The sequence below is a fragment of the Myotis nattereri genome (genome assembly GCF_964212035.1).
Source record: "Myotis nattereri genome assembly, chromosome: 13".
NCBI classification, from domain to species: Eukaryota; Metazoa; Chordata; class Mammalia; order Chiroptera; family Vespertilionidae; genus Myotis; species Myotis nattereri.
Genome location: NC_138088.1, coordinates 40,676,907 through 40,700,289, shown reverse-complemented (window position 1 = coordinate 40,700,289; position 23,383 = coordinate 40,676,907). Strand labels below are relative to the sequence as shown.

Here is a 23,383-nt window from a genome sequence, read left to right as displayed (position 1 = left end):
TCCCAGTTCCTCAAGACATGATTTCAAGTTCCCCCAAACACCCTTTGGTTGCTCTGTCACTAGGCAGCTGTGGCACAAAGGCAGGCATTGGGCAAGGAGACTGTAAACCTGGGTTAGAACTCAGACAGCCTTCCCCTGCTGGAGGGGATTATTCCATCTCTAAATCGTACCTAGCACCTCTAATGAGCCAGATATCACGCGAAGCACTACAGGCTCACTAGTCAACAAGATGTGACCTCTCTTTCCAAGAGCTTAGAGTTTAGTCTACTCCAGTGATGGCGAACCTATGACACGCGAACTCATATTTTTGGTTGATTTTTCTTTGTTAAATGGCATTTAAATATATAAAATAAATATCAAAAATATAAATCTTTGTTTTACTATGGTTGCAAATATAAATCTTTGTTTTACTATGGTTTCTATATGTGATACGGCACCAGAGTTAAGTTAGGGTTTTTCAAAATGCTGACACGCCGAGCTCAAAAGGTTCGCCATCACTGGTCTACTCCATAAATTAATGGTCCAAGTGTGTCCAAGCACCTAGAACTGAATTCAGAATGCCATGTCCTCAGGCATGCTCTGCTACTTCCTTCCCTAAGGTGAGCAGAGCTCTCCACCCACCAGCATTTTTACCAGCCATCATTTGTATGTGAGGCCATTATTCCTACCTGTGGGATGAAGTGTGTTCCAGGTGAGAAGACAAAGAAAAAAGTTAAAGATCTATGATATTCCAAATTAATAAGATTAGTACAGAACTCAGCACAAAGTAAGCACTTGTCCAGGGAGTCTGAGTAGACAGCCCTGGACCTCAGTCTCATGCTCAGCTTCCCCAGAACTACCTCCTAATGGTCTTTCTCTCTTCCAAGGACACTGGGGAAGGAGCATCTGCTATGGCAAGAGGTTCATTAACTACAGCTCCATGGAAGGCAGACTCCGAGTGCTTGCTGGCCAGCCCAATAGCTCTAGACAATGCTCTAGACTTGGCCTCCCTCTCCTTCTTCTCCTTGAAAGGGAAAATACCTCCTCAGCAAGGAGAGAAAAGATGAGGTGGCCACTTGCTTCTTCCAAAGGCTTCTTTCCCTTCTTGGTAGGCATCACGTTCTTTGCTGCCCAAGGGCCTTCACTCATGCATTCCTTCTACCCAGCTTGGACAAGGGCCCCTGCCCCAGGGTTGTACCCAACACACGACTGCCAGGACCAGAGGCCAGCAGAGGTTGAAACCTAGGTCATGTTCGTTCACCAGCAGTGGGCCCTGGCAGGGCTGCCTCTTCCCAGAGCAGGCATCTTTTTTCTAATTCACCTAAAGGTGTCTCCTGGGCCAGCAAGTAGCCCTGGCTAGGGGTGGGGCCTCATGAGACAAACATGACTGCCTCAGTCTCAGCCTTCACATGTCAGCTTAGGTATCTTTTTCAGGAAAGTCTTCTTGATCCTCCACCCCAAAATAATTCATTCCCCCGTCCCATAATTCTCTCCCAACACCCTCTTCTCTCCTTTGTAGCATGCATTACGTTTTTATTATTTGAGCAAAATCTGTTTTCCCACTACTCTGTGGGTAACATGAGGGCAGGGCATATCTGCATGTTCAGCTGCAGGCATAGAGCCAATGCATGTCTGAGCTTTTATGGAAGTAATAGAGGCTCGGTGCACAAATCTGTGCATGGGTCGGGTCCCTTGGCCTGGCTGGCGATTGGGGCAATCTTGCCCAGTCCTGGGGGAGGGACTGCAGGAGGTTGGCTGTGAGAGTGCACTGACCACCAGGGGGCAGCTCCTATGTTGAGCGCCAGTCATCCAGTTGGCGGGTCCTAATGGTCACTTAGACTTTTATATATATAGATATGCTTCAGATTAGCCTTGAACTCTCCAGGAATGGGCCTACACTAGGTATTGCCTTCAGGAAGTAGGTGGCAAAGCCATCAGGTAGGCTACTTCAAGAGGGTTTGGTCCAACTGAGACAAGGCAGGCAAGATGCTCCCACACAATGCACATCATTCTTGTGACCACTAGCCAATATCTGAGGAGCCACAGGATACACTATGGTCTCCTGTTGAAAGACCATTTCTCAGCCTTTTAAAACACATACCCCCTTTTGATAAACACAGACTTCACATACACATCCCCACCCAAAACTGCACCAGGCTCCACCTGAGAATTGCTGTAACATCAGGCAAGATTTTTGGTAAACCCCACTTTCAGTGGTTTACATTTAAGAAACAATATAGCCCGGCCCGCATGGCTCAGTGGTTGAGCGTCAGCCTATGAACCAGGAGGTCACAGTTCAATTCCCAGTCAGGGCACATGCCCAAGTTGCAGGCTCTACCCATTGGGGGCATGCAGGAGGCAGCCAATCAATGACTCTCTCTCTTCATTGATGTTTCTATCTCTCTTTCCCTTTCCCTTCCTCTCTGAAACCAATAAAAATACTTTATATATATATATATATATATATATATATATATATATACACACACACACACACATGCACACACACACATATAATTTCCAAACCTAAAATGTGATTATGATACTAAATATACTTTATCAGCCCTAACCGGTTTGGCTCAGTGGATAGAGCGTCGGCCTGCGGACTCAAGGGTCCCAGGTTTGATTCCGGTCAAGGGCATGTACCTTGCTTGCGGGCACATCCCCCGTGGGGAGTGTGCGGGAGACAGCTGATCGATGTTTCTCTCTCATCGATGTTTCTGGCTCTCTGTCCCTCTCCCTTCCTCTCTGTAAAAAATCAATAAAATATATTTTTTTAAAAATAGATATACTTTATCAAATTTCATATATGCCCAATACCCAGAGATGTTGATATTCCCTCATTCTCCCCCTCCCCCCTTGACAATCACCACTCACAAATGAGAGAGAACAACACAAAGGGCCTATTCCAAAGAGCAGCAATGTTCTAAGTCAATACAGAATGTGTCGAAGGGGCACACTGGGGCACATTTCTAGCACTCAGCATAGAATGACAACATGATCTAAGTGAGAAGACCATCAGGTGAAAAGCCATGGTCTATTATTTCTAGATAAGGCTATTATTTCTAGTTCTGATAATGTCCAATTATCCTTTGCCAGGATAATGTCCAATTGCGTTCTTAAGACTAGGAGGACATTTTTTCTAGCTGTAAAATGGGACACTGATATGGGAGAGTCCATAACAAAGAGAAATACCATGACACCTAGCATCCAAAGATCTTCTCATTGTTTGGGGTATGGAGACAAAAGAAACAAAACACAGTTCTGGGAATGACACCACAAGGGTTCCTTATCTGGATTAGTTACTAGTTGCAACAGGCAACTGGAGGGGAAGGAGAGATGAAGTTTATGTGGGGGGTAGAATACTGGGCCACAACCCTCCTCTAGAGGCAGATGCATTGCCATGGTTAGGAGATGGGCATGGGAGTCGGACCCACAGGAGTTCTAGTCTTGTTCCGCCCCTTACTCACTAGAGATGTCAGATAAATTATATAACCTCTCTGGGCCTCAGTTTCCCTCAATTATGAGAACAATAATACAGCTTGCCTCACAGGGTTATTAATGTAAAATGTTTAGCACAGCATCTAGAAAATAAATGAACACAGAAAGTATTTATAAGTGTTAGTTTTATTATTTTTATTACTATTATTGTTTTCTAGTAGGAATGCAGGCAGCTCGATGGGCAGCCCAGAGGCACCTGGCAACCCTCTCCTTCTCATTTCCTATTTATTGTCACAAATGACATGACCTCTGTGACGGAGGACAGGAACAGTTGGGCAGGCCAGTGAAATGCACAGCTGCTGTGTTTAGGAAAAGTAATACTTACTCCACGGGGCCTGAGTTTGGAAACGAGCTGCCAGGAGAATACAAAATCTTGCTTGGGGTGTGAGGAGCAGGCTACTCCAAAAGAGGCCAAAGGGGCTGTAGGGGAAGGAAGAGGAAGCATGGGGGAAAAGATCCAAACCAAAGATTTTGTGGACACAGGAAGCTGGCCTTCCAAGAGAGAGGAGGCTGCAGGTGAGCAACAGGGAAGCCAGGGAGAACAAGGTATGGGCAGCAGGGGAAAGCTGCGCCACGTCCTTAGGAAGGGGAGCTGGGGAGAAAGAACCAGGCTGCTGGGACTACTGGATGGAGAAAGGTCAGCACAGATGAGAAGGGCCATAGACTCTCCTGCTGTTGACCTCGGTCCCCTCCTCAAGCCCTCTCTATTCCCTGGACTTCACAGGCCCCAGGATTTCACCAGTATTCCCATCACTGCCACCATCTACTGTGCCCATCTGAGTCCTCTTCTAGGCAGGCGGCGAAACAGTCTGCAGGCTTCACCATTTCCCTTTTTCCTGGCAACTTTGGAACAAGTGCTCCATGCTTTTCTCTGTGGAGAACAGGCCAACGAGGCCCATGTGGAGTAGAAATCGCCTTCCTATTCCACTCTGAAATGTACATGGGCTCAGCTGCCCACATTTACCCCCTTCCCCAACTGCTCTTTTCTTTCTGACAGATGAGAGCTCAGCCTGAGTCCTGCCTACTGGGCTCTGCCCACACACAGCATCCCTCAGGGGAATGCTGGAAGTTAGAGGCGGGGTGAACTAATCCTAGACCTAATCAGTCACTCAGACGCCCAGAGATTCAAGTTCCAGACAGGTATTGTTATTGACATAACCCCAGGTAACATGGAGTCAGCAGCAATGTCATCCACCTGGAAGGCTAGGCTGGCTGCTCGGAGCCAGCGTGAGGCCAGCATCGGTCACACTGTGGCAAGTCTAGGAAGAAAGGCTCCCTGACCCCACAGAGGGGTCACCATAAAGGTTGTCACACAGGCAGCAACAGTGAAAGACTGCTTGCAATCTGCACAAGTCTTTCCTGTGCACAAAGCATTGTCATGTACATAACCTTTGAACTTCCCCACATCTGTAGGAGGGGACTGGGCAGATATTGTTCCCATTTTGAAGAGGAGGAAGCTGAGGTGACTTGAGCAGGGTCATAGTTCTTGAGAAGTGGAGCTGGTGGGTCCATGACCCATTCTCCAGCAGCCTCTTCCTTTACCTCAGAACTTCCCTTCTGCTCTAAATGTACACTGTTCTCCCAACTGAGAACAATGGCAAGCACCCTAGCAGCCTCACTGCTCTAGAGACTATCTCTCTCCTTCCAAGAGCTTGCCTTCCCCAAGTCCCCAGTGTTGCCAGGCCCTCGCCAATGCTCCTACCCCTGCCTGCCACATCTGTGGCCCTCCCTTTGCTTTGGCCAACCTGTCACCCAATCCTGTGGACTCTTTCTTCCAAGGGGCTTCCACACCTCTTGCACTTGCACTCTGGACATGTCAAAACAGACCCTTCCCTCCTGCCTGAATACTGCTGGCCTCCTAGTTGGCCTCCCTGTCTTCTGTCCTCCCTGTCCCTTCCCTAGCCATCCTTTTCATCTGTTGAATCCAGCAGTACCCTCTCAAGTCCCCCCTCCCCCTGGTCAAATGTTCCTAGTGGCTCCCCATCACCTCCACACCCCTCCCTATAACTTAGCTATCAAGGTTCCTTTCAGACCTTATTGCCCACTCCTGAAGGTGCACACGCCTGCCCCTGACCCCTCCCTGCACCCCTGCTTTAGCTCATACTGGTCCACTGAGCCCCTCCTCTATTCCATCCTTCAAGGCTCCACTCTCCTGCATCCACAAGCATTGCCTGACTGTAGAATATATGAGTAGACTGTTTCTTAATGCCTATCCTGCTCCAAGTTCTGAAAGGGATGGCCTCACATCCCACATGATCAGGCCCCCCTACTAGCTACCTGTACCTGGGTGGTCCCATGACCTAGAAAATAGAAAAGCCAAACCACTGGCTTCCAGAACTTGGCATTGGTGTGCTCACCCATGGAACAAAGCAATTCGAGGAGAAGGCTGGGTCTATAGAGAGGGAAGTCAAGGGAGATGCTCAGATTAAAGCAGAGAGGCCATCAGCCCCCAGAAGACAAAACTGCCTTCATTCCTTACTGTTGTCCAGCCCCAACTCCCATGAGGCCTTGCCATACTCCTGCCAACAAACCCTCCTTCCCTGAGCCCATCTAAAGAGTCCTATTCTCTATGTGGGATGCTATAGACACCAGCTCGGGGAGTCCTGTGCCCTCTGACAGCCCCAAATGGAAGAGCCATGTACCTGGCAACAAGCAGCTCTGCCTAGTGTCCCTTCTTTTCCTGTCTCCCCTGTATGGCTAGTAAGAGTTCCACACACACCTGGTTTCCTCCATGGGAAGAATTCCTCATTTAGGGCTGGCGGAGCAGGCAGCTTTGGGGCTGCCTGTGCAGCTCACAAGTTCTCTTCTAAAGCTGCCCCTAATCCACACAGAGTCAGGAGTGGCTCCTGCCAGGTATGTTTTGTTCATGTGACCCCATTCCGATCAGGGCGGAGTGGTCCAAGGGTAGAGACGTGATGACCTAAGCTGGGCCAATGGAACTGGCTCCCCTGGTAATCTAGACTCTGGACTAGAGATCTGAGTCCCTCTGAGTGTGGCTGCAACTGCAGCAGAAACACTTGGGGCTGTGTGGCTGAGGAAGGAAGAAGCCAAGCTGCAGACAAGAGACAAAGGGGAGAATCTAACTAGACTTTTCCAATCCCTGCTTAAGGCCAGGGAGCAATCCTGTCGTGGGGTCCTGGAACCCTCTAACAAATCACCTTTTTTGCTTAAGCTAGGTTCAGTTGTTTTGTTACTTGTACTCAAGAGGTCTTAACACAGCTGGGATCTCCCTTGTGCTCCTCCAGGAATACAAAGTAGGGGCTCGACAAACACACTTGCTGAATGAAGGAAACTGGCCCTGGATTTTGGCTTTCTGATTTCTGCCAAAAGCAACACTGTGCTCTACAAAAACCCTACATATAAAGTGTGTAACTCAGCCCCAGGCAGCTTAACATAAATGTACTTTCTTTGCCTAAAATGCACTATATCCTCATTTTCATCTCTTTTTGGGAAAAAAAACAGCACTAAAAGGAAAAGCAGGTGGGAGCAGGCCAGAAAAAACAGCCCATGGCAGTGCAGGCTACAAGTCAAACTGGATCTGCAAATTCTGTGCTACTCCCCGCCGCCCCCACCGCCCACCCCACCCCCCTGCCCCCCACTACAAAAAACTCTGCCCTACGCCACTCCCCGTCTACCCAAAATGACCATCAAAGTCTCAGAGGTCACAAAGCTTGTAACGCAGCTGATAGGTCACTTATTCCAGAGGCCATCACAAGGCCAGGCCCATGAAGCCCAAAGCTGGAAGAAACCTCAGAGGGTGATCTTGCCTAGTGATTTCCAATCAGGGCCCCAAGACTTCAGGGGAACCTCTACTGGCCCCCATCTCCCTGGCAGCACCCAGTTGGTTGTAAGCTACCTTGTAAGCTTGCATCTGAAGGGGTTCTAGTGGCTTAAAAAAATAGTTCAGCTCAGCCAGTGTGGTTTAGGAGTTGAGTGTTGACCCAGGAACCAGGAATTACATAGTTCAATTCTCGGTCTGGGCACATGCCGGGGTTGCAGGCTCAATCCCCAGTAGGGGGCATGCAGGAAGCAGCTGCTCAATGATTCTCTCTCATCATTGATGTTTCTATCCTTCTCTCCTTCTCCATCTCTCTGAAATTAATTTTTTTAAAAAATATTTAAATTAAAAAAACATAGTACAAAATTCCTGCTACAGACCAACTTCTTCATCATTCAGATGAGGAAGCACTCAGGGAATCATGGGTGCTACACATACTGGTGTCAAGTGGTAAAGCTGGAAGAGAATTCTGGCCGCCTGACTCTCCCCACTGCCTCTCTCCTGAGGCTACTCTTTCAAAGGCTCGCTTGGGCAGGGCCACAACACTGGTCCTGTGTGGATGAGACCTGGCTGGGGAACACAGAGAGGACACTGAAGACAAATGCAGTGCCCACCATTGGGCACGGAGTCCGAGGTGACCCTGGCTGCATCGGCGGAAGGGTGATGAACAATATGGAACTGTCCTGATGCTAGTCCTCTGCTATATATAGTTTCTCCCCTGAAATGACCTCACGCAGCAGCAAAGCTTGTGGTGTGGCAAAACTGGCTATGTGTCCCCAACTCCAGAGAAGGAGAACACCGCTGAAGAACACAGGAGGTAAATGGGAAAGAAGGGGAGTCTGCAAGATAGGGGGTAGGGGAGCAAGCTTCTGAGGCAAATCAGGAGAAATTTTTACCCTTAAACCCCTAGGCAACAGCACAGAAGAGAAAACCTGAGACACTTGGGTAGTGAACGATGAAATACAAATCTCAAGTCTGGGGTGCTGGAGCCCCTGGTTTCTCACAGGCTCTAGTCCTTGCTGCTCACAGATGTTGGGTGTCTCTTCCCAAACCACATCATTCATCTGCACCCCATTTGCAGGGATCAGCAGAGGCTCACTTTGACCTAAATGCCCCCATTTACTCTCAAGACCTTCCCTACCTTGGTGTATACAGCTAACTCGACTCTATTGCCTAAAAGGAAAAAGAAAGGCTAGAAAGATAAACACCAAATGGGGAATGGGGACTCTCTCAGTGGTGGGAGTACAAAGATTTTCTCCTTTGGGCCTTCTGGTATTGTTCATTGTTCAACATGAACACATATTACTTTTACAATAAAGAAAAACATATTACTTGCTTCTCTCCAACCTAACCCTCCAAACTCTCCTCACTTACCCCCAATACCTGTTCTATCCCACCTTAACTCCTTCTAAACTGTCTATACATTGTCTTGGTCTCTGCTTGTCTGTACACTGTCTGCTTGAAATGGTTTCACACTTTTGTCTTTGCTTCCTCCCCGCAGACAGATGGAAAGCCACATGTGTAACATTTGCACACGTTTGCAGGAATGAGGCAGGATGTAGCAGAAAGGGCACAGGAACTGGAGTCAGATTTCCTGGGTCCAATATCAGCTCTACCTCTGACTTTGCAGGGCAGACCAACAGCCTGACCAGAAGCTTGACCTCTCTGAACCAGTTCCTTTAGCTGAAGTCCTTAAAATTGCCAATTCCCTTCCCCTAAATGATAAGGATGGGTTCTGAGCAAGACTGCCAACCTCACCGTTTTTGAAGAAGTGATCATTTTACCTCTAAAACTAAGGCTCCGATCCAGCCTAAAAATGGGGTCCATCCATTCATACCCAAACTAGCACAGGGTGGTGGGCTGCATTCAGGAAGGACAGGGTCCACAGGCTGAAGTCTCTCCTTGGATACTTCCTCTGGCCCAGGGCCCCTGGCATAGACAAATGCCCAAGGAGTAAGTGGTGCTCTCAGAAGTAGCAGGCTGAGCCTCTCTGTCCAGGACTGCAGAAAAAGTGTTTGACGACCAACAATGGGCCGGGCATCCAGTCCCTAGATCTTCCATGGGGCATGTGTCACAGAAGGACAGAGCTAGACTGAGCTTCAAACAGGAAGGGTCGGCTGCAGATTAAAGGGCCTGACGAAGCTTTCCCTCAGCCTATTGACTCCAAAAACCAGCCCATCCTACTCCCCAGGGAGAAGGCCCAAATAATAGTGCATACAGCCTGTGGAGGTTTTACAGTTTCATTTGGGGCCTTATAAAAAGCCATAATAATAAGCTTCCAGCCAAATAAGGCCCCCTTCTTCTCAGCAGCCAGCCCTGGAACAGGCCATGAATAAGAACATCAAATTGGGCCCTGACCGGTTTGGCTCAGTGGATAGAGCATCAGCCTGCGGACTAAAGGGTCCCAGGTTCGATTCAGGTCAAGGGCATGTATCTTGATTGCGGGCACATCCCCAGTGGGGAGTGTGCAGGAGGCAGCTGATCCATGTTTCTCTCTCATCGATGTTTCTAACTCTCTATCCCTCTCCCTTCCTCTCTGTAAAAAAAAAATCAATAAAATATATATATTTTTTCTGGTCCAATAAAATATATTTTTAAAAATTTTTTTTAGCCGAAACCGGTTTGGCTCAGTGGATAGAGCGTCGGCCTGCGGACTGAGGGGTCCCAGGTTCGATTCCGGTCAAGGGCATGTACCTGGGCTGCGGGCACATCCCCAGTGGGAGATGTGCAGGAGGCGGCTGATCGATGTTTCTCTCCCATCGATGTTTCTAACTCTCTGTCTCTCTCCCTTCCTCTCTGTAAAAAATCAATAAAATATATTTTAAAAAAAAAATTTTTTTTAGAAGAAAGAACATCAAATTGGGCCAGACCATGATGAGCTCTGGGCTCTGTGAACCTGATGTGAGAGCACAGAGGGAAGAAGAGCAATCAGTAACCAAAGAAGTAGGCCTGGGATGTAAACACGGCATTCAGAGCATCCCCAGCTCCCAGGACTGCCTCCTTAGCTGACCCTGGACCCTCGGCACTGTGTCATGGATCTACCCACTGGAGATGCTTAAGTGGAAGTGTGTTCAGAAAAAATAAAAAGACATCACAGAAGCTCTAGTATTCATCAGACTGTAATCTCCTTGGGGAAAGGAATGGACTCTCTGATATGCCCTGGGCGCAGCACAGTGCCCAGTGTCAGGCAGATGCAGTGAATATTTAGTTTCCCATGGTGGTTAAGGAACAGGCCTTGGGATACAACTACCAGGATTTGAACAACAGTTCATCTGCTTTCATGGACAAATGTCTTAACCTCCCTGAGCCTCAGCTTCCTCATCTCTAAAGCGGAGGTTATTATGCCTAACTTACAGGGCTGATGTGAAAACTGAAAGCAATGAAGTAGGGTGCCTAACACATATGTAACAGAAAATTAATAAACGATACCAATTTCAGTGATGATGATTCCTGAAGCTGCTGAGAGAGCTCAGAAAATGAAATGGTCAGTCACATGACCATCTATTTGGGGGAAAGAGTGCATTCTCTAAGTAAATAACCAATATCATGCACTATCCCATTTAGAGAGAACAGTGTGGTCTGTTTCCTAAGCACAGCACGGGAGTGGGGAGAGGTGGAAGAAGGGACAAATCCATGAAGGTTGTCACCAAGTGCACTTGCTGGCACATTCAAGATGTGTAGTGTGAGAACTGGCAAAGTGGACTATTTGCTAGTCATGAGTGACAATGACGTCAGTAAACCAGCTCTACCTGTTTAGAGCCCAATGAGCCCTTAAATTGAAATTGACAGTGAGGTAGATATTGCATGGAAGGAATCAGGGCTGAGAATCAAAAACTGGTCCAGAATCCAAAATCTTCCATTTCTCACAGTGTTATAATGCACATAATAGTAGACATCACTGGGCCTCTCTCCTTAAATGAGGACCATCTCACCCTCAGTGAATTACTAAGAGGATTAGATGAGATGTGTATGAAGTACCTACTGTACAGCCTGCCACACAATAGTGTCTCAATAAATAGCAGTATATACTAATTATAAAGCAAATGGTTTTTAAATTCTAGTTACAGGGGGCTGTGTGTTAAGTGTTAATGTTTATCGCCAGTTTCTTGGAAGTTCATGGAGGAGGTGTTTGCAATTGACAAAGTGTATCAGAGAAATATAGAAGGCTCCAAGAAGGAATCCCAGCGGATCCAGAGATGTCTGACAAGCTGAAGACGGGCCACAGCAAACTAAGGGTGCTCTAGAGCCTTGACCTTCCAGGCAAGTAATATTTGCATCTGTAAGAAGATAGCCCGAAAAGTAGCCACTAGTTGTTGTTGGAATCAGCAAGAATGTGGAGGTGTTGCAAGGGATTTGTTACTAACAAGAGTTGAAGTTCTTAAGTTTTTGTGAGTGATTCACTTTTTTTTTTAATGAAGTTGAATTTAAGACTATCTCTATACAAACACCATTCTTGGGCAACTTGCTTCCAATTTGCTTTCCTGAACGAATGATTGTAATGACAAGAACAATAGATAACCAGTCAGCACTAGTATATTCAATGGAAATTAGGTTTTGTATATAAACTTCATTGGCCTTGCTTCACAACTTGAGGGGGGGAGGGGAGGAACAGTTTGAAGACAGCTAGTATAAATACAGTGACAAGCATGGTGAAATAGTAAAAAATAATAACTACCATTTATTGAGTATTTTAATATGTCCCAGGCACCATTTAAGGATTTTATGTTCATTAACTCATTTAATTCTCATGACAACCCCATGGAGTAGGTACTATTATCTCCATTTTACACATAAGGAAAGTGAGGCCCCCCAAATCCGGAACAATTTGCCTGAGGCTAATGAGCTGTAGGAGCTGTAATAATAAAATGCAAATAGTCCCTACATGAATAAAATACTTGTCATAACTGTCATAATTATCTTCTACCAAAAGAAAACTATATCTTATAAAGATCCTCTTTGAAAGATCTCAGATATTGCAAATCAAAATAAATGCATGGCCAGCACTTTTTATATACTCTGACTCCAGGGAAGGGCCAGAGAGCGGCCCAAACCTGATTTCCCCGTGGGATAGGGGTGGGTACACTCCACTCCTCCCAACACTCTAAGCTGAACAGGAGTCAGTAGAATACAAATCCCCAAAGCAACACTGAATGTGGCCTTGGTTATTGTCATGAACTACCTACTGCTATCATTTGTTAAGCATCTGCTGTGTGTGGGCATCTTGCTGATCACTTTACACACAGGATCCCATATACTAGTAATCCTTGACTACACTGTCCTTGCCACCATTTTACAGATGTGGAAACTAAGGCTCTGACCTGAGGCTTTCTCACTACTCTGTCACTTCTTTGTCAATAATCTTGAGCAGCTTAACACCCTCACTAAGTCTCAGTATCCTCATCCATAAACCAGGAAAAATGATTCCTGCCCTGCCTACCTAACAGGATGGGTGTGGCGATCAAATGATACATTATACTTGAGAAAGCACTTTGAAAACTGTAAAATGCTGAGCAGAGCAATGGATGGATCGTTAGTCTTATTAATTACGAAGAATGACACCTGATCCTGTAAGCACTTCGCTAATGTGACGCTGTTGCTTCTTTTCCCTTGGGAATTTGGGAGTAATTCTGTCTGCAGAGCCAGGGCACTCTTTTCAAGTCTCTGGCATCTGGGAGTTGAAAAGAGCAGTTCCTTCTGGGAGGAGGAGGAGGAGGAGGAGGAAACACAATGCTTGCATTCTACTTGTTTCTCTTTAGGAACACAATCTTGGTTGAGATTCTACTGCTCCTAGTAAGCTCAGCCTTTAAACAACATTCAATGAATATTTATTGAGCACCTACTATGTGCCAGGCATATATGGCTCCTAAATGTGCAGGCTGGGGTCTAGCTCAGCCGTGGGCAAACTGCGGCCCGCGGGCCGGATCCGGCCCATTTGAAATGAATAAAACTAAAAAAAAAAAAAAAAAAAAAAAGACCGTACCCTTTTATGTAATGATGTTTACTTTGAATTTATATTAGTTCACACAAACACTCCATCCATGCTTTTGTTCCGGCCCTCCGGTCCAGTTTAAGAACCCATTGTGGCCCTCGAATCAAAAAGTTTGCCCACCCCTGGTCTAGCTGCTGGAAAATTAAAGGTGACAGAAACAGGAGGGGAGCAGAGTGGTCCCTGTCCTTGAAGCTCGGCAGACTTCACAGCTGATCTCCTAGATTCATTTCATGGGGGTTGGAGGAGGGAGCTGACAGCACAATGGAATGAACACTGGAATTGAGTCAAAGTACTTAAGCTGAGTTCCATGACCACCAGCAATCAATTTACCTTCCTGACCAGCGGTTCTCAACCTGTGAGTCGCGACCCCTTTGGCGGTCGAACGACCCTTTCACAAGGGTCGCGCCTAAGACCATCCTGCATATCAGATATTTACATTACGATTCATAACAGTAGCAACATTACAGTCATGAAGTAGCAATGAAAATAATTTTATGGTTGGGTCACAACATGAGGAACTGTATTTAAAGGACCAGAAGGTTGAGAACCACTGTTCCAGACCATCAGCTTTCCCAAATGTAAAATGAGTAAAGATGTCCCCATAGGCAAAACAGGAAGAATCAAATAACATGATTGTCTGAATGGATCTAGCATGTTGCCTAGAGGTACTCAATAATAAACGCTTATTTTAAAAAAAATTTAATTCCAGTGAAAATAAACTACAGTGACCAAAAGCCTGGGCTCTGAAATCAGACCACTTGGGTTCCAGTCCTGGCTCTGTTGTTTACAGCTGTGACCGTAGGCAGGAGGTGTTAGCTTTCTAAGGTTTGATTTCTTCATCTGTAAAAAGGTGATAATAGTTGTGAGGATTGACCGAGATACTGCACGGTAATGTTCCCATGTTCCCGGCACATGGTAAACACCCCCCTGTTGCTATTGCAGCTCTTCAAGCCCTAAAAACAACAAAACTCCATCCATGAGCTTGACTCTAGGATCCAGGCTATTTGGGGACCAGTTGGCTGCCTAGGCTTGGGCTCTGGTGCTAGCCTCCCAGAGCAGACAGGTACAAATGAGGCCACCCCGTTCCCCACTGCCCCCACCCCTTACCCTGCAGAAAGAAGGGGCTCCAGACCTTTTCCTTACAGCTGTCTCTTTCCAAGGGCAATAGATACAGGAGTTGAGGGCCTGGGGCTGGTCAGAGGTGTGGGAGCACAATGTACTCAGTCCCCCTTCCTAGGGGGCTCAGAAAGCAGAGAGATCTTGTCCCCAACAGCTCAGAGAGAAGCACATGGCCTTGAACAACAGACAAGCACCATGTTACCATGTCACCGTAATACTCCATACCTTTCATTGAGCACTACATTCTTCACTTGAACCACAGTCCTGCACCTCTCACATGCAAAATGGAGCTAAAAAAAAGTGGTGCTCAGAGTAAGATAGCATTAACATCTTTGGGAGCCAGATAAATGATAACACAGAAATGCTTTGCTTAACAGGGGACATCCATCCATCCATCCATCCCAACTATTGACCACATAGTTAGAAACCAAATTCTGACTGACCAGAAAAATGTCACAGACTCTCCCCACCCAAACTCCTGTATTTGCCTCTCTGGGGGACCCGTCAAGCCTCACTTTGAGCCCATCTACTCTTTCTCTAGGCATAATCCTAACAAGTTCAAGAAATGAGAGGGGCTGCTATTTGAGCCCAGCAGATGGGATTTCAAGAAGTGAATGCTTCAATAAGATACCACTTCACACCCATTAGGATGGCTACTACCTAAAAATGAGCATGGGTGCGCACGCACGCGCGCACACACACGCACACACACACACACACAAAGCAAACAAACAGAAAAGACACACAGAAAATAGCAAGTATTAGCAAGGATGTGAAGAAATTGGAACCCTCATGCATTGCTGATGGGAATGTAAAATGGCGCAGCCGCTGAAGAAACAGTACAGTGTTTTCCTCAGAAATTAAAATACGATCCAGCATTCCATTTCTAGGCATACACACAAAAGAACTGAAAGCAGGGTCTCAAACACATATTTGTACAGTCATGTCCACAGCAGTATTATTCACAACAGCCAAAAGGTGGAAGCAATCTAAGTGTCCTATGATGGCTTATAGATAAGCAAATGTAGTATATACATACAATGGAGTATTATTCAGCCCTAAAAATAAGAAAAATTCTAACACATGCTACAACATGCATGAAACTTGATAATGCTATGCTGAGTGAAATAAGCCAGACACAGAAGAACAAATACTGTATGATTCCAGTTTTATGAGATACCTAAAGTAATCAAATTCATAGACAGAAAGTTGAATAGCAGTTGCCAGGGGTGAGAGAAGGGGAGAATGGGGAGCTGGTGTTTAATGGGTACAAAGGTTCAGTTTGGGAAGATGAAACTAGTTCTGGAGATGAATGGTGGTGATGGCTGTACAGCAGCATGAATGTACTTAATGTTACAGAACCGTAACTTAAAAGTGATCAAAATGATAAATTTTATGTTATGTGTATTTAATCACAATTTTTTACTAGGGAGGGGAGGAAGTGACCATTGACTACTAGGGAGAAAACAGAGCAACAATTATAGGTGGAAACATGAACCCCAAATGCACAGCAGCAGAGAACCATTTAGTTTGGGGCCCACTGCCCTAGAGACTCATAAGCCCAAAGGCCTGACACCGTCATAACACAATAACTCATCAGGCAAGACCCACTCTTCTAATTCAGAGCCAGGGACAGGACTCAGAGCCTCCTCGCACCAATGCTGCTGCCTGGGACCTGGAGGTAGGGCTTTTGAACAGGCTCTGCCTTGGCCATTTCCTTCTGCCCGCCACCAGTTTACCCCATCTCCCCGCCACCAGTTTACCCCATCTCCCCGCCACCAGTTTACCCCATCTCCCCTGTCCTTTCAGATACAAAGACTTTGGAGAGAAAGAAGCTTTTGATGTCCCCACCTCCACCAAGCAAGTGCTTTGTATATATACATGCAAACTCAACATTTCAAGTTGCAGAGGTTATTCATGCTCAGCATAGTTTGCTTATAAGCATATCATCCATTTCAGAATGAGTCCCATCCAAAATGTTTTAAAACATTTCTTTTATAGTTTTGTTCCTTTAAAAAGAGTAAACTTCAGTGTTATGGTGTGGAGGGAATCGCTGGCTAAGGTTTTGTGAGTAAAAATTCTGTAGCTTTGGATAATAGAAACTATGTTCACAGTCTTTTTTCATCCAAGATCTCACTTGATTCTTACAACCTCTTTAGGAGGTCAGCAGGGTACAACTGGGGAAACGGAGTTCAGAGGGACCAAGAGGCTTGTCCAAAGTAACACACAATTAGGAAGGAGCAGAGAACCAAGGTTTATTTCCCTTTAATGCCAGATGAGGCTCTGAGTTGGGACCTCATATGTGAGCAGATAGTGCAGCCATGAAAGCAATTTTTAAAACAGTGTCAGCTTAGTTTATCCCTACAATATCTCTCTGAAGTCAACTGGAGATATTCTCATATTTTTATTTATCAAACAGAGGATCAACTCAGCACACACAAATGACTGGCCCAAGATCACCACTCAAAAAAGTGGCAAAGAGACTAGACCTCCTCGCTTTTCAATACATTTGACTTTGACCACTTCCCTCCAATGTCTTGGCCTTAGCACACTTGAAACTTAAAGAAGCCCAGGCAGTTTTTATATAGGTTGCACCATATTTCTGTGAACTCGGCACGGAGTAGATACACCTTTATACTCGTTTGTTAATAGCTGGAAAAGAAAAGAGAAGTTAAAGAAATCTTCAAGTTCCTTTCAACTCTAAAATTCTATGATTCTAAAAATTCCCCAACAAGTCAATGGGGTAGAGAGGCCTGGAATCCACATCACCCTCCTCCCTGCCTCAGCCTGTTAGACTACCCCATCACTTCCCCTTGAGTTTATGACTACAAATACCATGTGTACCTGGGAGAGGTGTCCACTCTTACTTAGACGCACACATAGAATGGCTAGAAAGTGCTACTCCCTGTCTAGAACCCTTGAAGAGGGCTTCACTTTGCTCTCCTGCTTCAGCCCTGGTATCTTCTAGGAAGAGGCTCCCAAACCACAGGGAATTATACCCCAGGTATTTGAGACCTTCCGAGTCCTTGGGTGAGAGAGAAACCAGTCCCAGGAACAGAATACCACTCTGAGGTGGCAGCTTAAGTCCCTTCATCAAATACCTGCCCTAACACCCATCTAAGATGGGAACACAATCAGATCTGCTCATTCCTGCTTTTCTATAAACCTCACCAATTAGGTTACACACACTAGTTTCATCATTAGGCATCTACTATACACCAGGCACTGCTCTAGGTACCAGGGAATGAACAAATAAGAATCTCTGGCCACATCCAATAGGGGAGAGAGCCAATGTCAGGTAATGATAAGTGATGTAAAGAAAAATAAAATAGGGAATAGTGGTAGATAATGCTGAGAACAGGTGGTGAAGGGAAGAGGTTGATTTCTAAAAGAATAGCCTGGGAGGGCTTAACTGAAAAGGAATGTTTGAGGAGATAGAGGAGAAGAGGGAGGGAGGGACCCATTCAGATATCAGAGGCTGGAACAGGGAATGAAGAGCAAAAGATGGTTTAAGAAAATTAAGCTGGTGAAAATCCTATTATGTCTTGTAGGCCAACACAAGGACTTTGAATGAGATGGGAGCAAAGGAGTAACAAAATCTGACTTACAGTTTACAGCATCACTCTCGCTGCTGTGCTCAAAATAGTCTGTCGAGAGACAAGGGAGGAAGTAGGAAGGTCAGTTAAGAGGCCAATGGTAGCTTAGACCAGGGTGAAAGTGGTGAAGACGGTGAGAGTCAGGTTCTGGATATATTTAAGGCAAAGCCAACGAAATCTATTGAATAAGTGGATGTGGGATGTTAGAGGAAGGGAGGAGTCAGGGATGACTCTAGAATGTTGGGGGCCTCGACAACTGGAAGGATTAAATCACCATTAACTGTGATGGGAAAGTGTGGAAGGAGCAAGGGTGTGGATTCTATTTGGGGCATATTAATCTGAGAAGCCTTTTAGACATTAGATGTGTTATGTAGGCAGCAAACTATATAAGGCTAGACAGGATGGGCTGAAATGATAAATGTGGGTGTCCCCAGCATATATAATAACAATACGTAATTATCTGTATAATCATACAGGATTTCCATGTATGACCACATGTAATTTATAAGACTACATGTTTATTATCTGTCCCCCTAAACTGTAAGTTTCATGTGGCCAAGGACCAGGTCTGTTCACAGCCAGTAAGGTGCCTGGCACTCAGTAAATATTTACTGAGCAAATGGAGAAGTTGCCCAATTCCTCTCTCAAGAATAGCCACAGCAGCCCACACAATGAGATGCTGATTCGTTGCCAAGCCCAACCAGCCCAAAACAGGGCCCTGGGTCTGTCCATCCCTAGCTTGAGATTCCAGAATGTAAGTGGATACGCCTGGCACACCAGAGTCAGATATTTGGGTTTCAGCCCTGCCACATTCTCAAAGGGTGGAGCTGGGCAAGAGATTGGCCTGTTCTACCACCTCTATTTCATCCTGGGGTGGCCAGGGGAAGGGCTGCCTTACTCATTCACTTCTTGGGCAGAGCTATTGATCTACCCAGCGTATATGTATGGGGTGGCAGGAGCCCCCCAAAGGAGTAAACACCCAAGTATTCTCTGAAGTACGCAAAGGCCACCCAGGATCTGAAGGGGAGAACATAGACCACTGGGTTTGCATTAAGAGTAACAGTTAACAGTGGTGGGCAGGAAGAGATTAACCGGAGAACAAATATGCATTGCTGATGAAGACAGACAATAGGGTGGTGAAGGCCTGCATCAGGGTGGGAACGGGATTATGGAGGACAAGAGGGAAAAAGGAGGGACATCTGTAATACTCTCAATAATACAGTTTTTAAAAATGAATAACAGGTTTTTTGTTTTTTAAATACATTTTTATTGATTTCAGAGAGGAAGGGAGAGGGAGAGAGAGATAGAAACATCAATGATAATGATAAGAATCATTGATCAGCTGCCTCCTACACGCCCCCCAATTGGGGATCGTGCCTGCAACTCAGGCATGTGCCCTTGACCGAAATCGAACCTGGAACCCTTCAGTCCGCAATCCGACGCGCTAGAGTGTAGCCACTGAGCCCAACCAGCTAGGGCTGAATAACAGTTTTTAAAAAGTGACAATCACAAAACTTGATGAGATGAGAGGACCGCCTAATTCTTCCAGCTAATGCCTTACTGCCTGACCAGTGGGTGTCAAGTCTCTGCTTCACCTGTCAAGTGACTAGGAAGACCGAACTAAGGCCAAAGGGGGACAATGCATAAGATTTCAACTCAATGACTTTCAAGTTGGATAGTTCCCTTTGTGAAGATGATTACAATGGCTCTCTAATGATATAGTATAACCCCCCTTCCCTTTCTCAAATATTAAAAGTGTGACCCAGAGAGGACTGATGACTTGCCCAGGGTCACCTAGCTACAGGCCCAAGACTACAGCTCATATGCTAGCTCTCTGTAAGGCTTTCTTCCATTACATCAGTGACCAAGGAAAGGTAAGCATTAGCATTAGCATTACAGTAGGAGCTAGGGGAATTTTAAGCATTAGTGTTACAACATACAACTGTCCTTAGCAAAGGGTAAGCTGTAGATGTTATAGGAATGCCATGTGCACCCTGAGATTAAGGATTCCTTTCCTTATACCAAACTTGTCATGTTATAGTTCCCCTTGGCTTTGGATATTAATAAAGCTATTTAAAGCTAGGACCCACAGAATTGCAAAAATTATACACTAGAAGGTAGAAAATGTAGAAATATACTTCAATAAAATGTTTACATGAAAAATTCAGATGGTAAGATGAAGTAGAGACAGCTTTCTAAAGTCAACAAATATTGAGTGCTTCCTTTGTAAAGTCACTGAGCTAAGTGTCGAGTATGTATGTGTGCCTGTGTGTATGGTTAAATGAATGAATGAGAAAGACAAACAGACACACACACAGAAGGATAAGACTGAACCTAACTCTTCAAGGCTTGCAATGTAGTTGCTGATATAAGACTGTAAACATCAAAGAAATGACTAGTAATATGGAGTAGACAATTGTTAAGTAAGTGGCATGATGTATCTGAACGAGTTCTCAGAAGAAGCAATCAGATCTACTGAGGAGAGGGTGAAACTGTCAGGCAAGGTGCTTCTAGAAAAATATTGGGTTTGAGGTGGAACTTAAAGGGAAGAAAGGCTCTTAATAAGCAGTGGGGAATAGCAGGAGCAAACACTGGTGGCCTTATTGTCGGGGAAGAGAAAGAAATCACACCTTAAATGGAAGGATTGTTCTTGTAAACAAGGGGAGATACAAAATTTTTTCTTAACATAGAACTATATGGTTTGGAACAGGTTAATTTAATAAACATCATCTGGGGGTTGCCCACCAGGTACAGGCACTGGATGAATGACTGAAGATGAACTTGCCTTTGGTAGGGAACTAACTTCAGCCTGGGAGATGAGTTACATTTGAGGTGACAAGGCTGTGAAGTACAGTGGGGAGGGGCAGGTTTGTAAGACCTGCTGAAGGAAGAAACAGCAAGTCCAAGTCACTGGCTGGAAGGAAGAGGGCAGAAAGAAGAAAGTCAGCAGAGAGAGGTTTTCAAAGAATAAAGTTAGGCATCTGGAAGAATGGAAGAGAAAAGGGAAGGGGACTGAGGGAAGAGATGCAGAGCTTGGTTTTAGAGGTGTGGAATCTGAGGATAACTACATCAGAGTGTCCAGTGGGCATTTAGAGATATTAGTCTAATGTTCAAGTGAAAATACAGCATATGGGTATTCCCAATGGACAAAGGTTTGTGATACTGAATAAGATTTCTCTAAGGAGAGTAATGAGAGAAAAAAATGAAATGTCAAACTGACCCATGGGTGTGTCCACACCTAGCAGTGATCTGAGAAACACACACACACACACACACACACACACACACACACAGAAACAAGATAGTCTAATAATGCCAAAAGAGGAAGGGGAGAATTTCAAGTAGGAGTTTCAAATGCAACAAAATCAATTGTGTGAACTGAGCACATAGATAATAAACATTTGTTAGTTGAATGAATGAATGAAAGAGAGCGCTGGGGTTTGAGAATCAACTTTCCTCAGTCAGAATGGCCCGGGTTGCCAAGAGGATCTCAATGTTAAATTTTACTCCCCCCGCCCCCCATAAAAGAACATTTCTCCTTCCACAAGTCATCCTGTCCACCACACAGACATCCTTCCCCGATTCCCCCATGTTTCCCCCTCATCCATCTTTCCAGTTTCCGAAACCCGCTCAACACACCTTCGGCATCAAAGGAGACAGGAAACTCCAACTAAAGTTTCCACTTCACTAACTACTCTGCCTGTGGCTTCTCTTACATCAGGGGATATGTGGCAACTGGGTGGGAGAGGAGACTGTTCTAGTCCCAGCTGTACTACTTACTAACCAGCTGTGTGGGTTTGGGCAAGTTACTCAACCTCGCTGGATCTGGGCTTTCTCGGATTGGAGAAGGTAGGGTCTATTTGGGTTCTAGACAGGTTTCGGAGGCGCCTTGCACCTCTAACGCCCACAATTTTATCATTCTCAGAAGGTCCTTGCAACACCCCCAGAGAAGGAAGTCAGTACGAGGCCGAGACTGGGGCAACGACCGTCAGACTTCTCCCCGAGGCGAAGCGCCAGGACAGGAAGGCACCAAGAAAGTGAGCAGGCGCTGCCCGGCCCTCACCGATTACCAGGGAGCAGATCCCATTCCCACGGCCGGGAAGGATCCCAACAAACCCCAGGGCGATTCCCCGCTTTTCCAAGACTCCGAGACGGCCCGGAGACTCCAGAAAGCCCTGCGGGAAAAATACAGATTTCTTTCCCAGAGTCCTGCGGTGCTTTTGCAAGTCGGATTCCGGCAGACACGATCTGCAGCCGGATAATGAAATGACACAGCCTTTGGAAGGAGCGGCGGTTCTCGCCTCGCTCGCTGAGTTCTGGGGAAGCCGGCCACCCTCGCATCCGACCCCGGCCCGGGGCCAGGCGAGCGGCGCCCCGACCGGCCCCCTCCCCTCCGCCGGCCCCGCTGCGGTCTGGAAACATTTCCTGCCCCCGCCCCCGCCCCCACCCGGGCTTCCCAGTTGGAGCTAGTTGAGCTCCAAGCCGGGTCAGCGCTCCCAGTAGCCCCAACTCGGCTCCCTCGGCAGCAGGGGTGGGGAGCTCCCCCTCCACGTCTCACTTCGGGAAAACCCAGGCGCCAGGAGCCGCGGGAGGTCAGGCCAGGAGGGGCGCCCGTAGCCCTGCTCCCTTCCCCGTCGTTACCTGCTCGCTTGCGGGGGTGTCCCGGGGCGGCCGGCCTCTCTCCGCGCTGTCTCCCCACGCAGTTGCCCATGCTGGATCCTCAGCCGGGCCCCATGCACCGGCGGCGGCGGGCTGGTCAACTGCTCCGCACTCCAGTCCCGGACAGCGGCGCCCGGGGTCAACGGCTCCTGCCGTCCGTCATCGGGCGCTCCCCGACCTCCCCCCTGGGGTTCGCTCTGCCCCGGCGCCGGCTTCGCCACAAACTTTGCGGATGAGGGGAGAGAGGGAGGTGGCCGACTCCCCAGCACAGTCCCAGGTGGCCGGGCCAGGGGGGCCAGCGACGGTGCCCGGCCGGAGAACAGCTCCGCTGGAGGGGCGGAGAGGGGGCGGGCACCGCCGCAGCTACACCCGGCTCACTCCGGACTCCCGGCTGGGCCGGCCCCCGAGCTTGTCACTCACCTGCCTAACCCCGCCCCCGCCCGGCCCGCTCCCAGCCTCGGGCTCGCGGTGCGGGCGCTGGGCCGCCGGCCGCAGGTGCGCACGTGACCCACGGCACCGCCCCCTCGTGCCGGGCCTGGTTTTTTCATTGGCTTCCCCCAGGGTGCGCACCGCCCCTCGGCCCCACCCAGTCAGGTACCCGCCCCGCCGCCGGTCTCCGGGGTAGCCGGGCCAGAAGTTACTAGCCCTCCATGGCCTCCGGCTGCCTGCCCAGCAGCCACCTCCCCGACCTAGGCCCCGCCCTCGGGGAGTGGCCGTTCCAGCCTCCCGGGAACTGCCTCACCAGGACCGGCAAGCACGTGA

The 23,383-nt window shown here is 47.2% G+C and overlaps 1 protein-coding gene across 1 annotated transcript in view; it reads right to left on the bottom strand.

Moving 5' to 3' along the window:
- Positions 1 to 23,312, bottom strand: part of UBTD1 (ubiquitin domain containing 1) — a 58,350-nt gene extending 35,038 nt beyond the window's left edge. The window contains exon 1 of the mRNA XM_081105340.1: positions 22,604 to 23,312. Coding sequence (XP_080961466.1) covers positions 22,604 to 22,673 — 70 coding nt within the window. The 5' untranslated portion in view covers positions 22,674 to 23,312. The remainder of the gene's footprint in view (positions 1 to 22,603) is intronic.
- Positions 23,313 to 23,383: the final 71 nt, after the last annotated feature.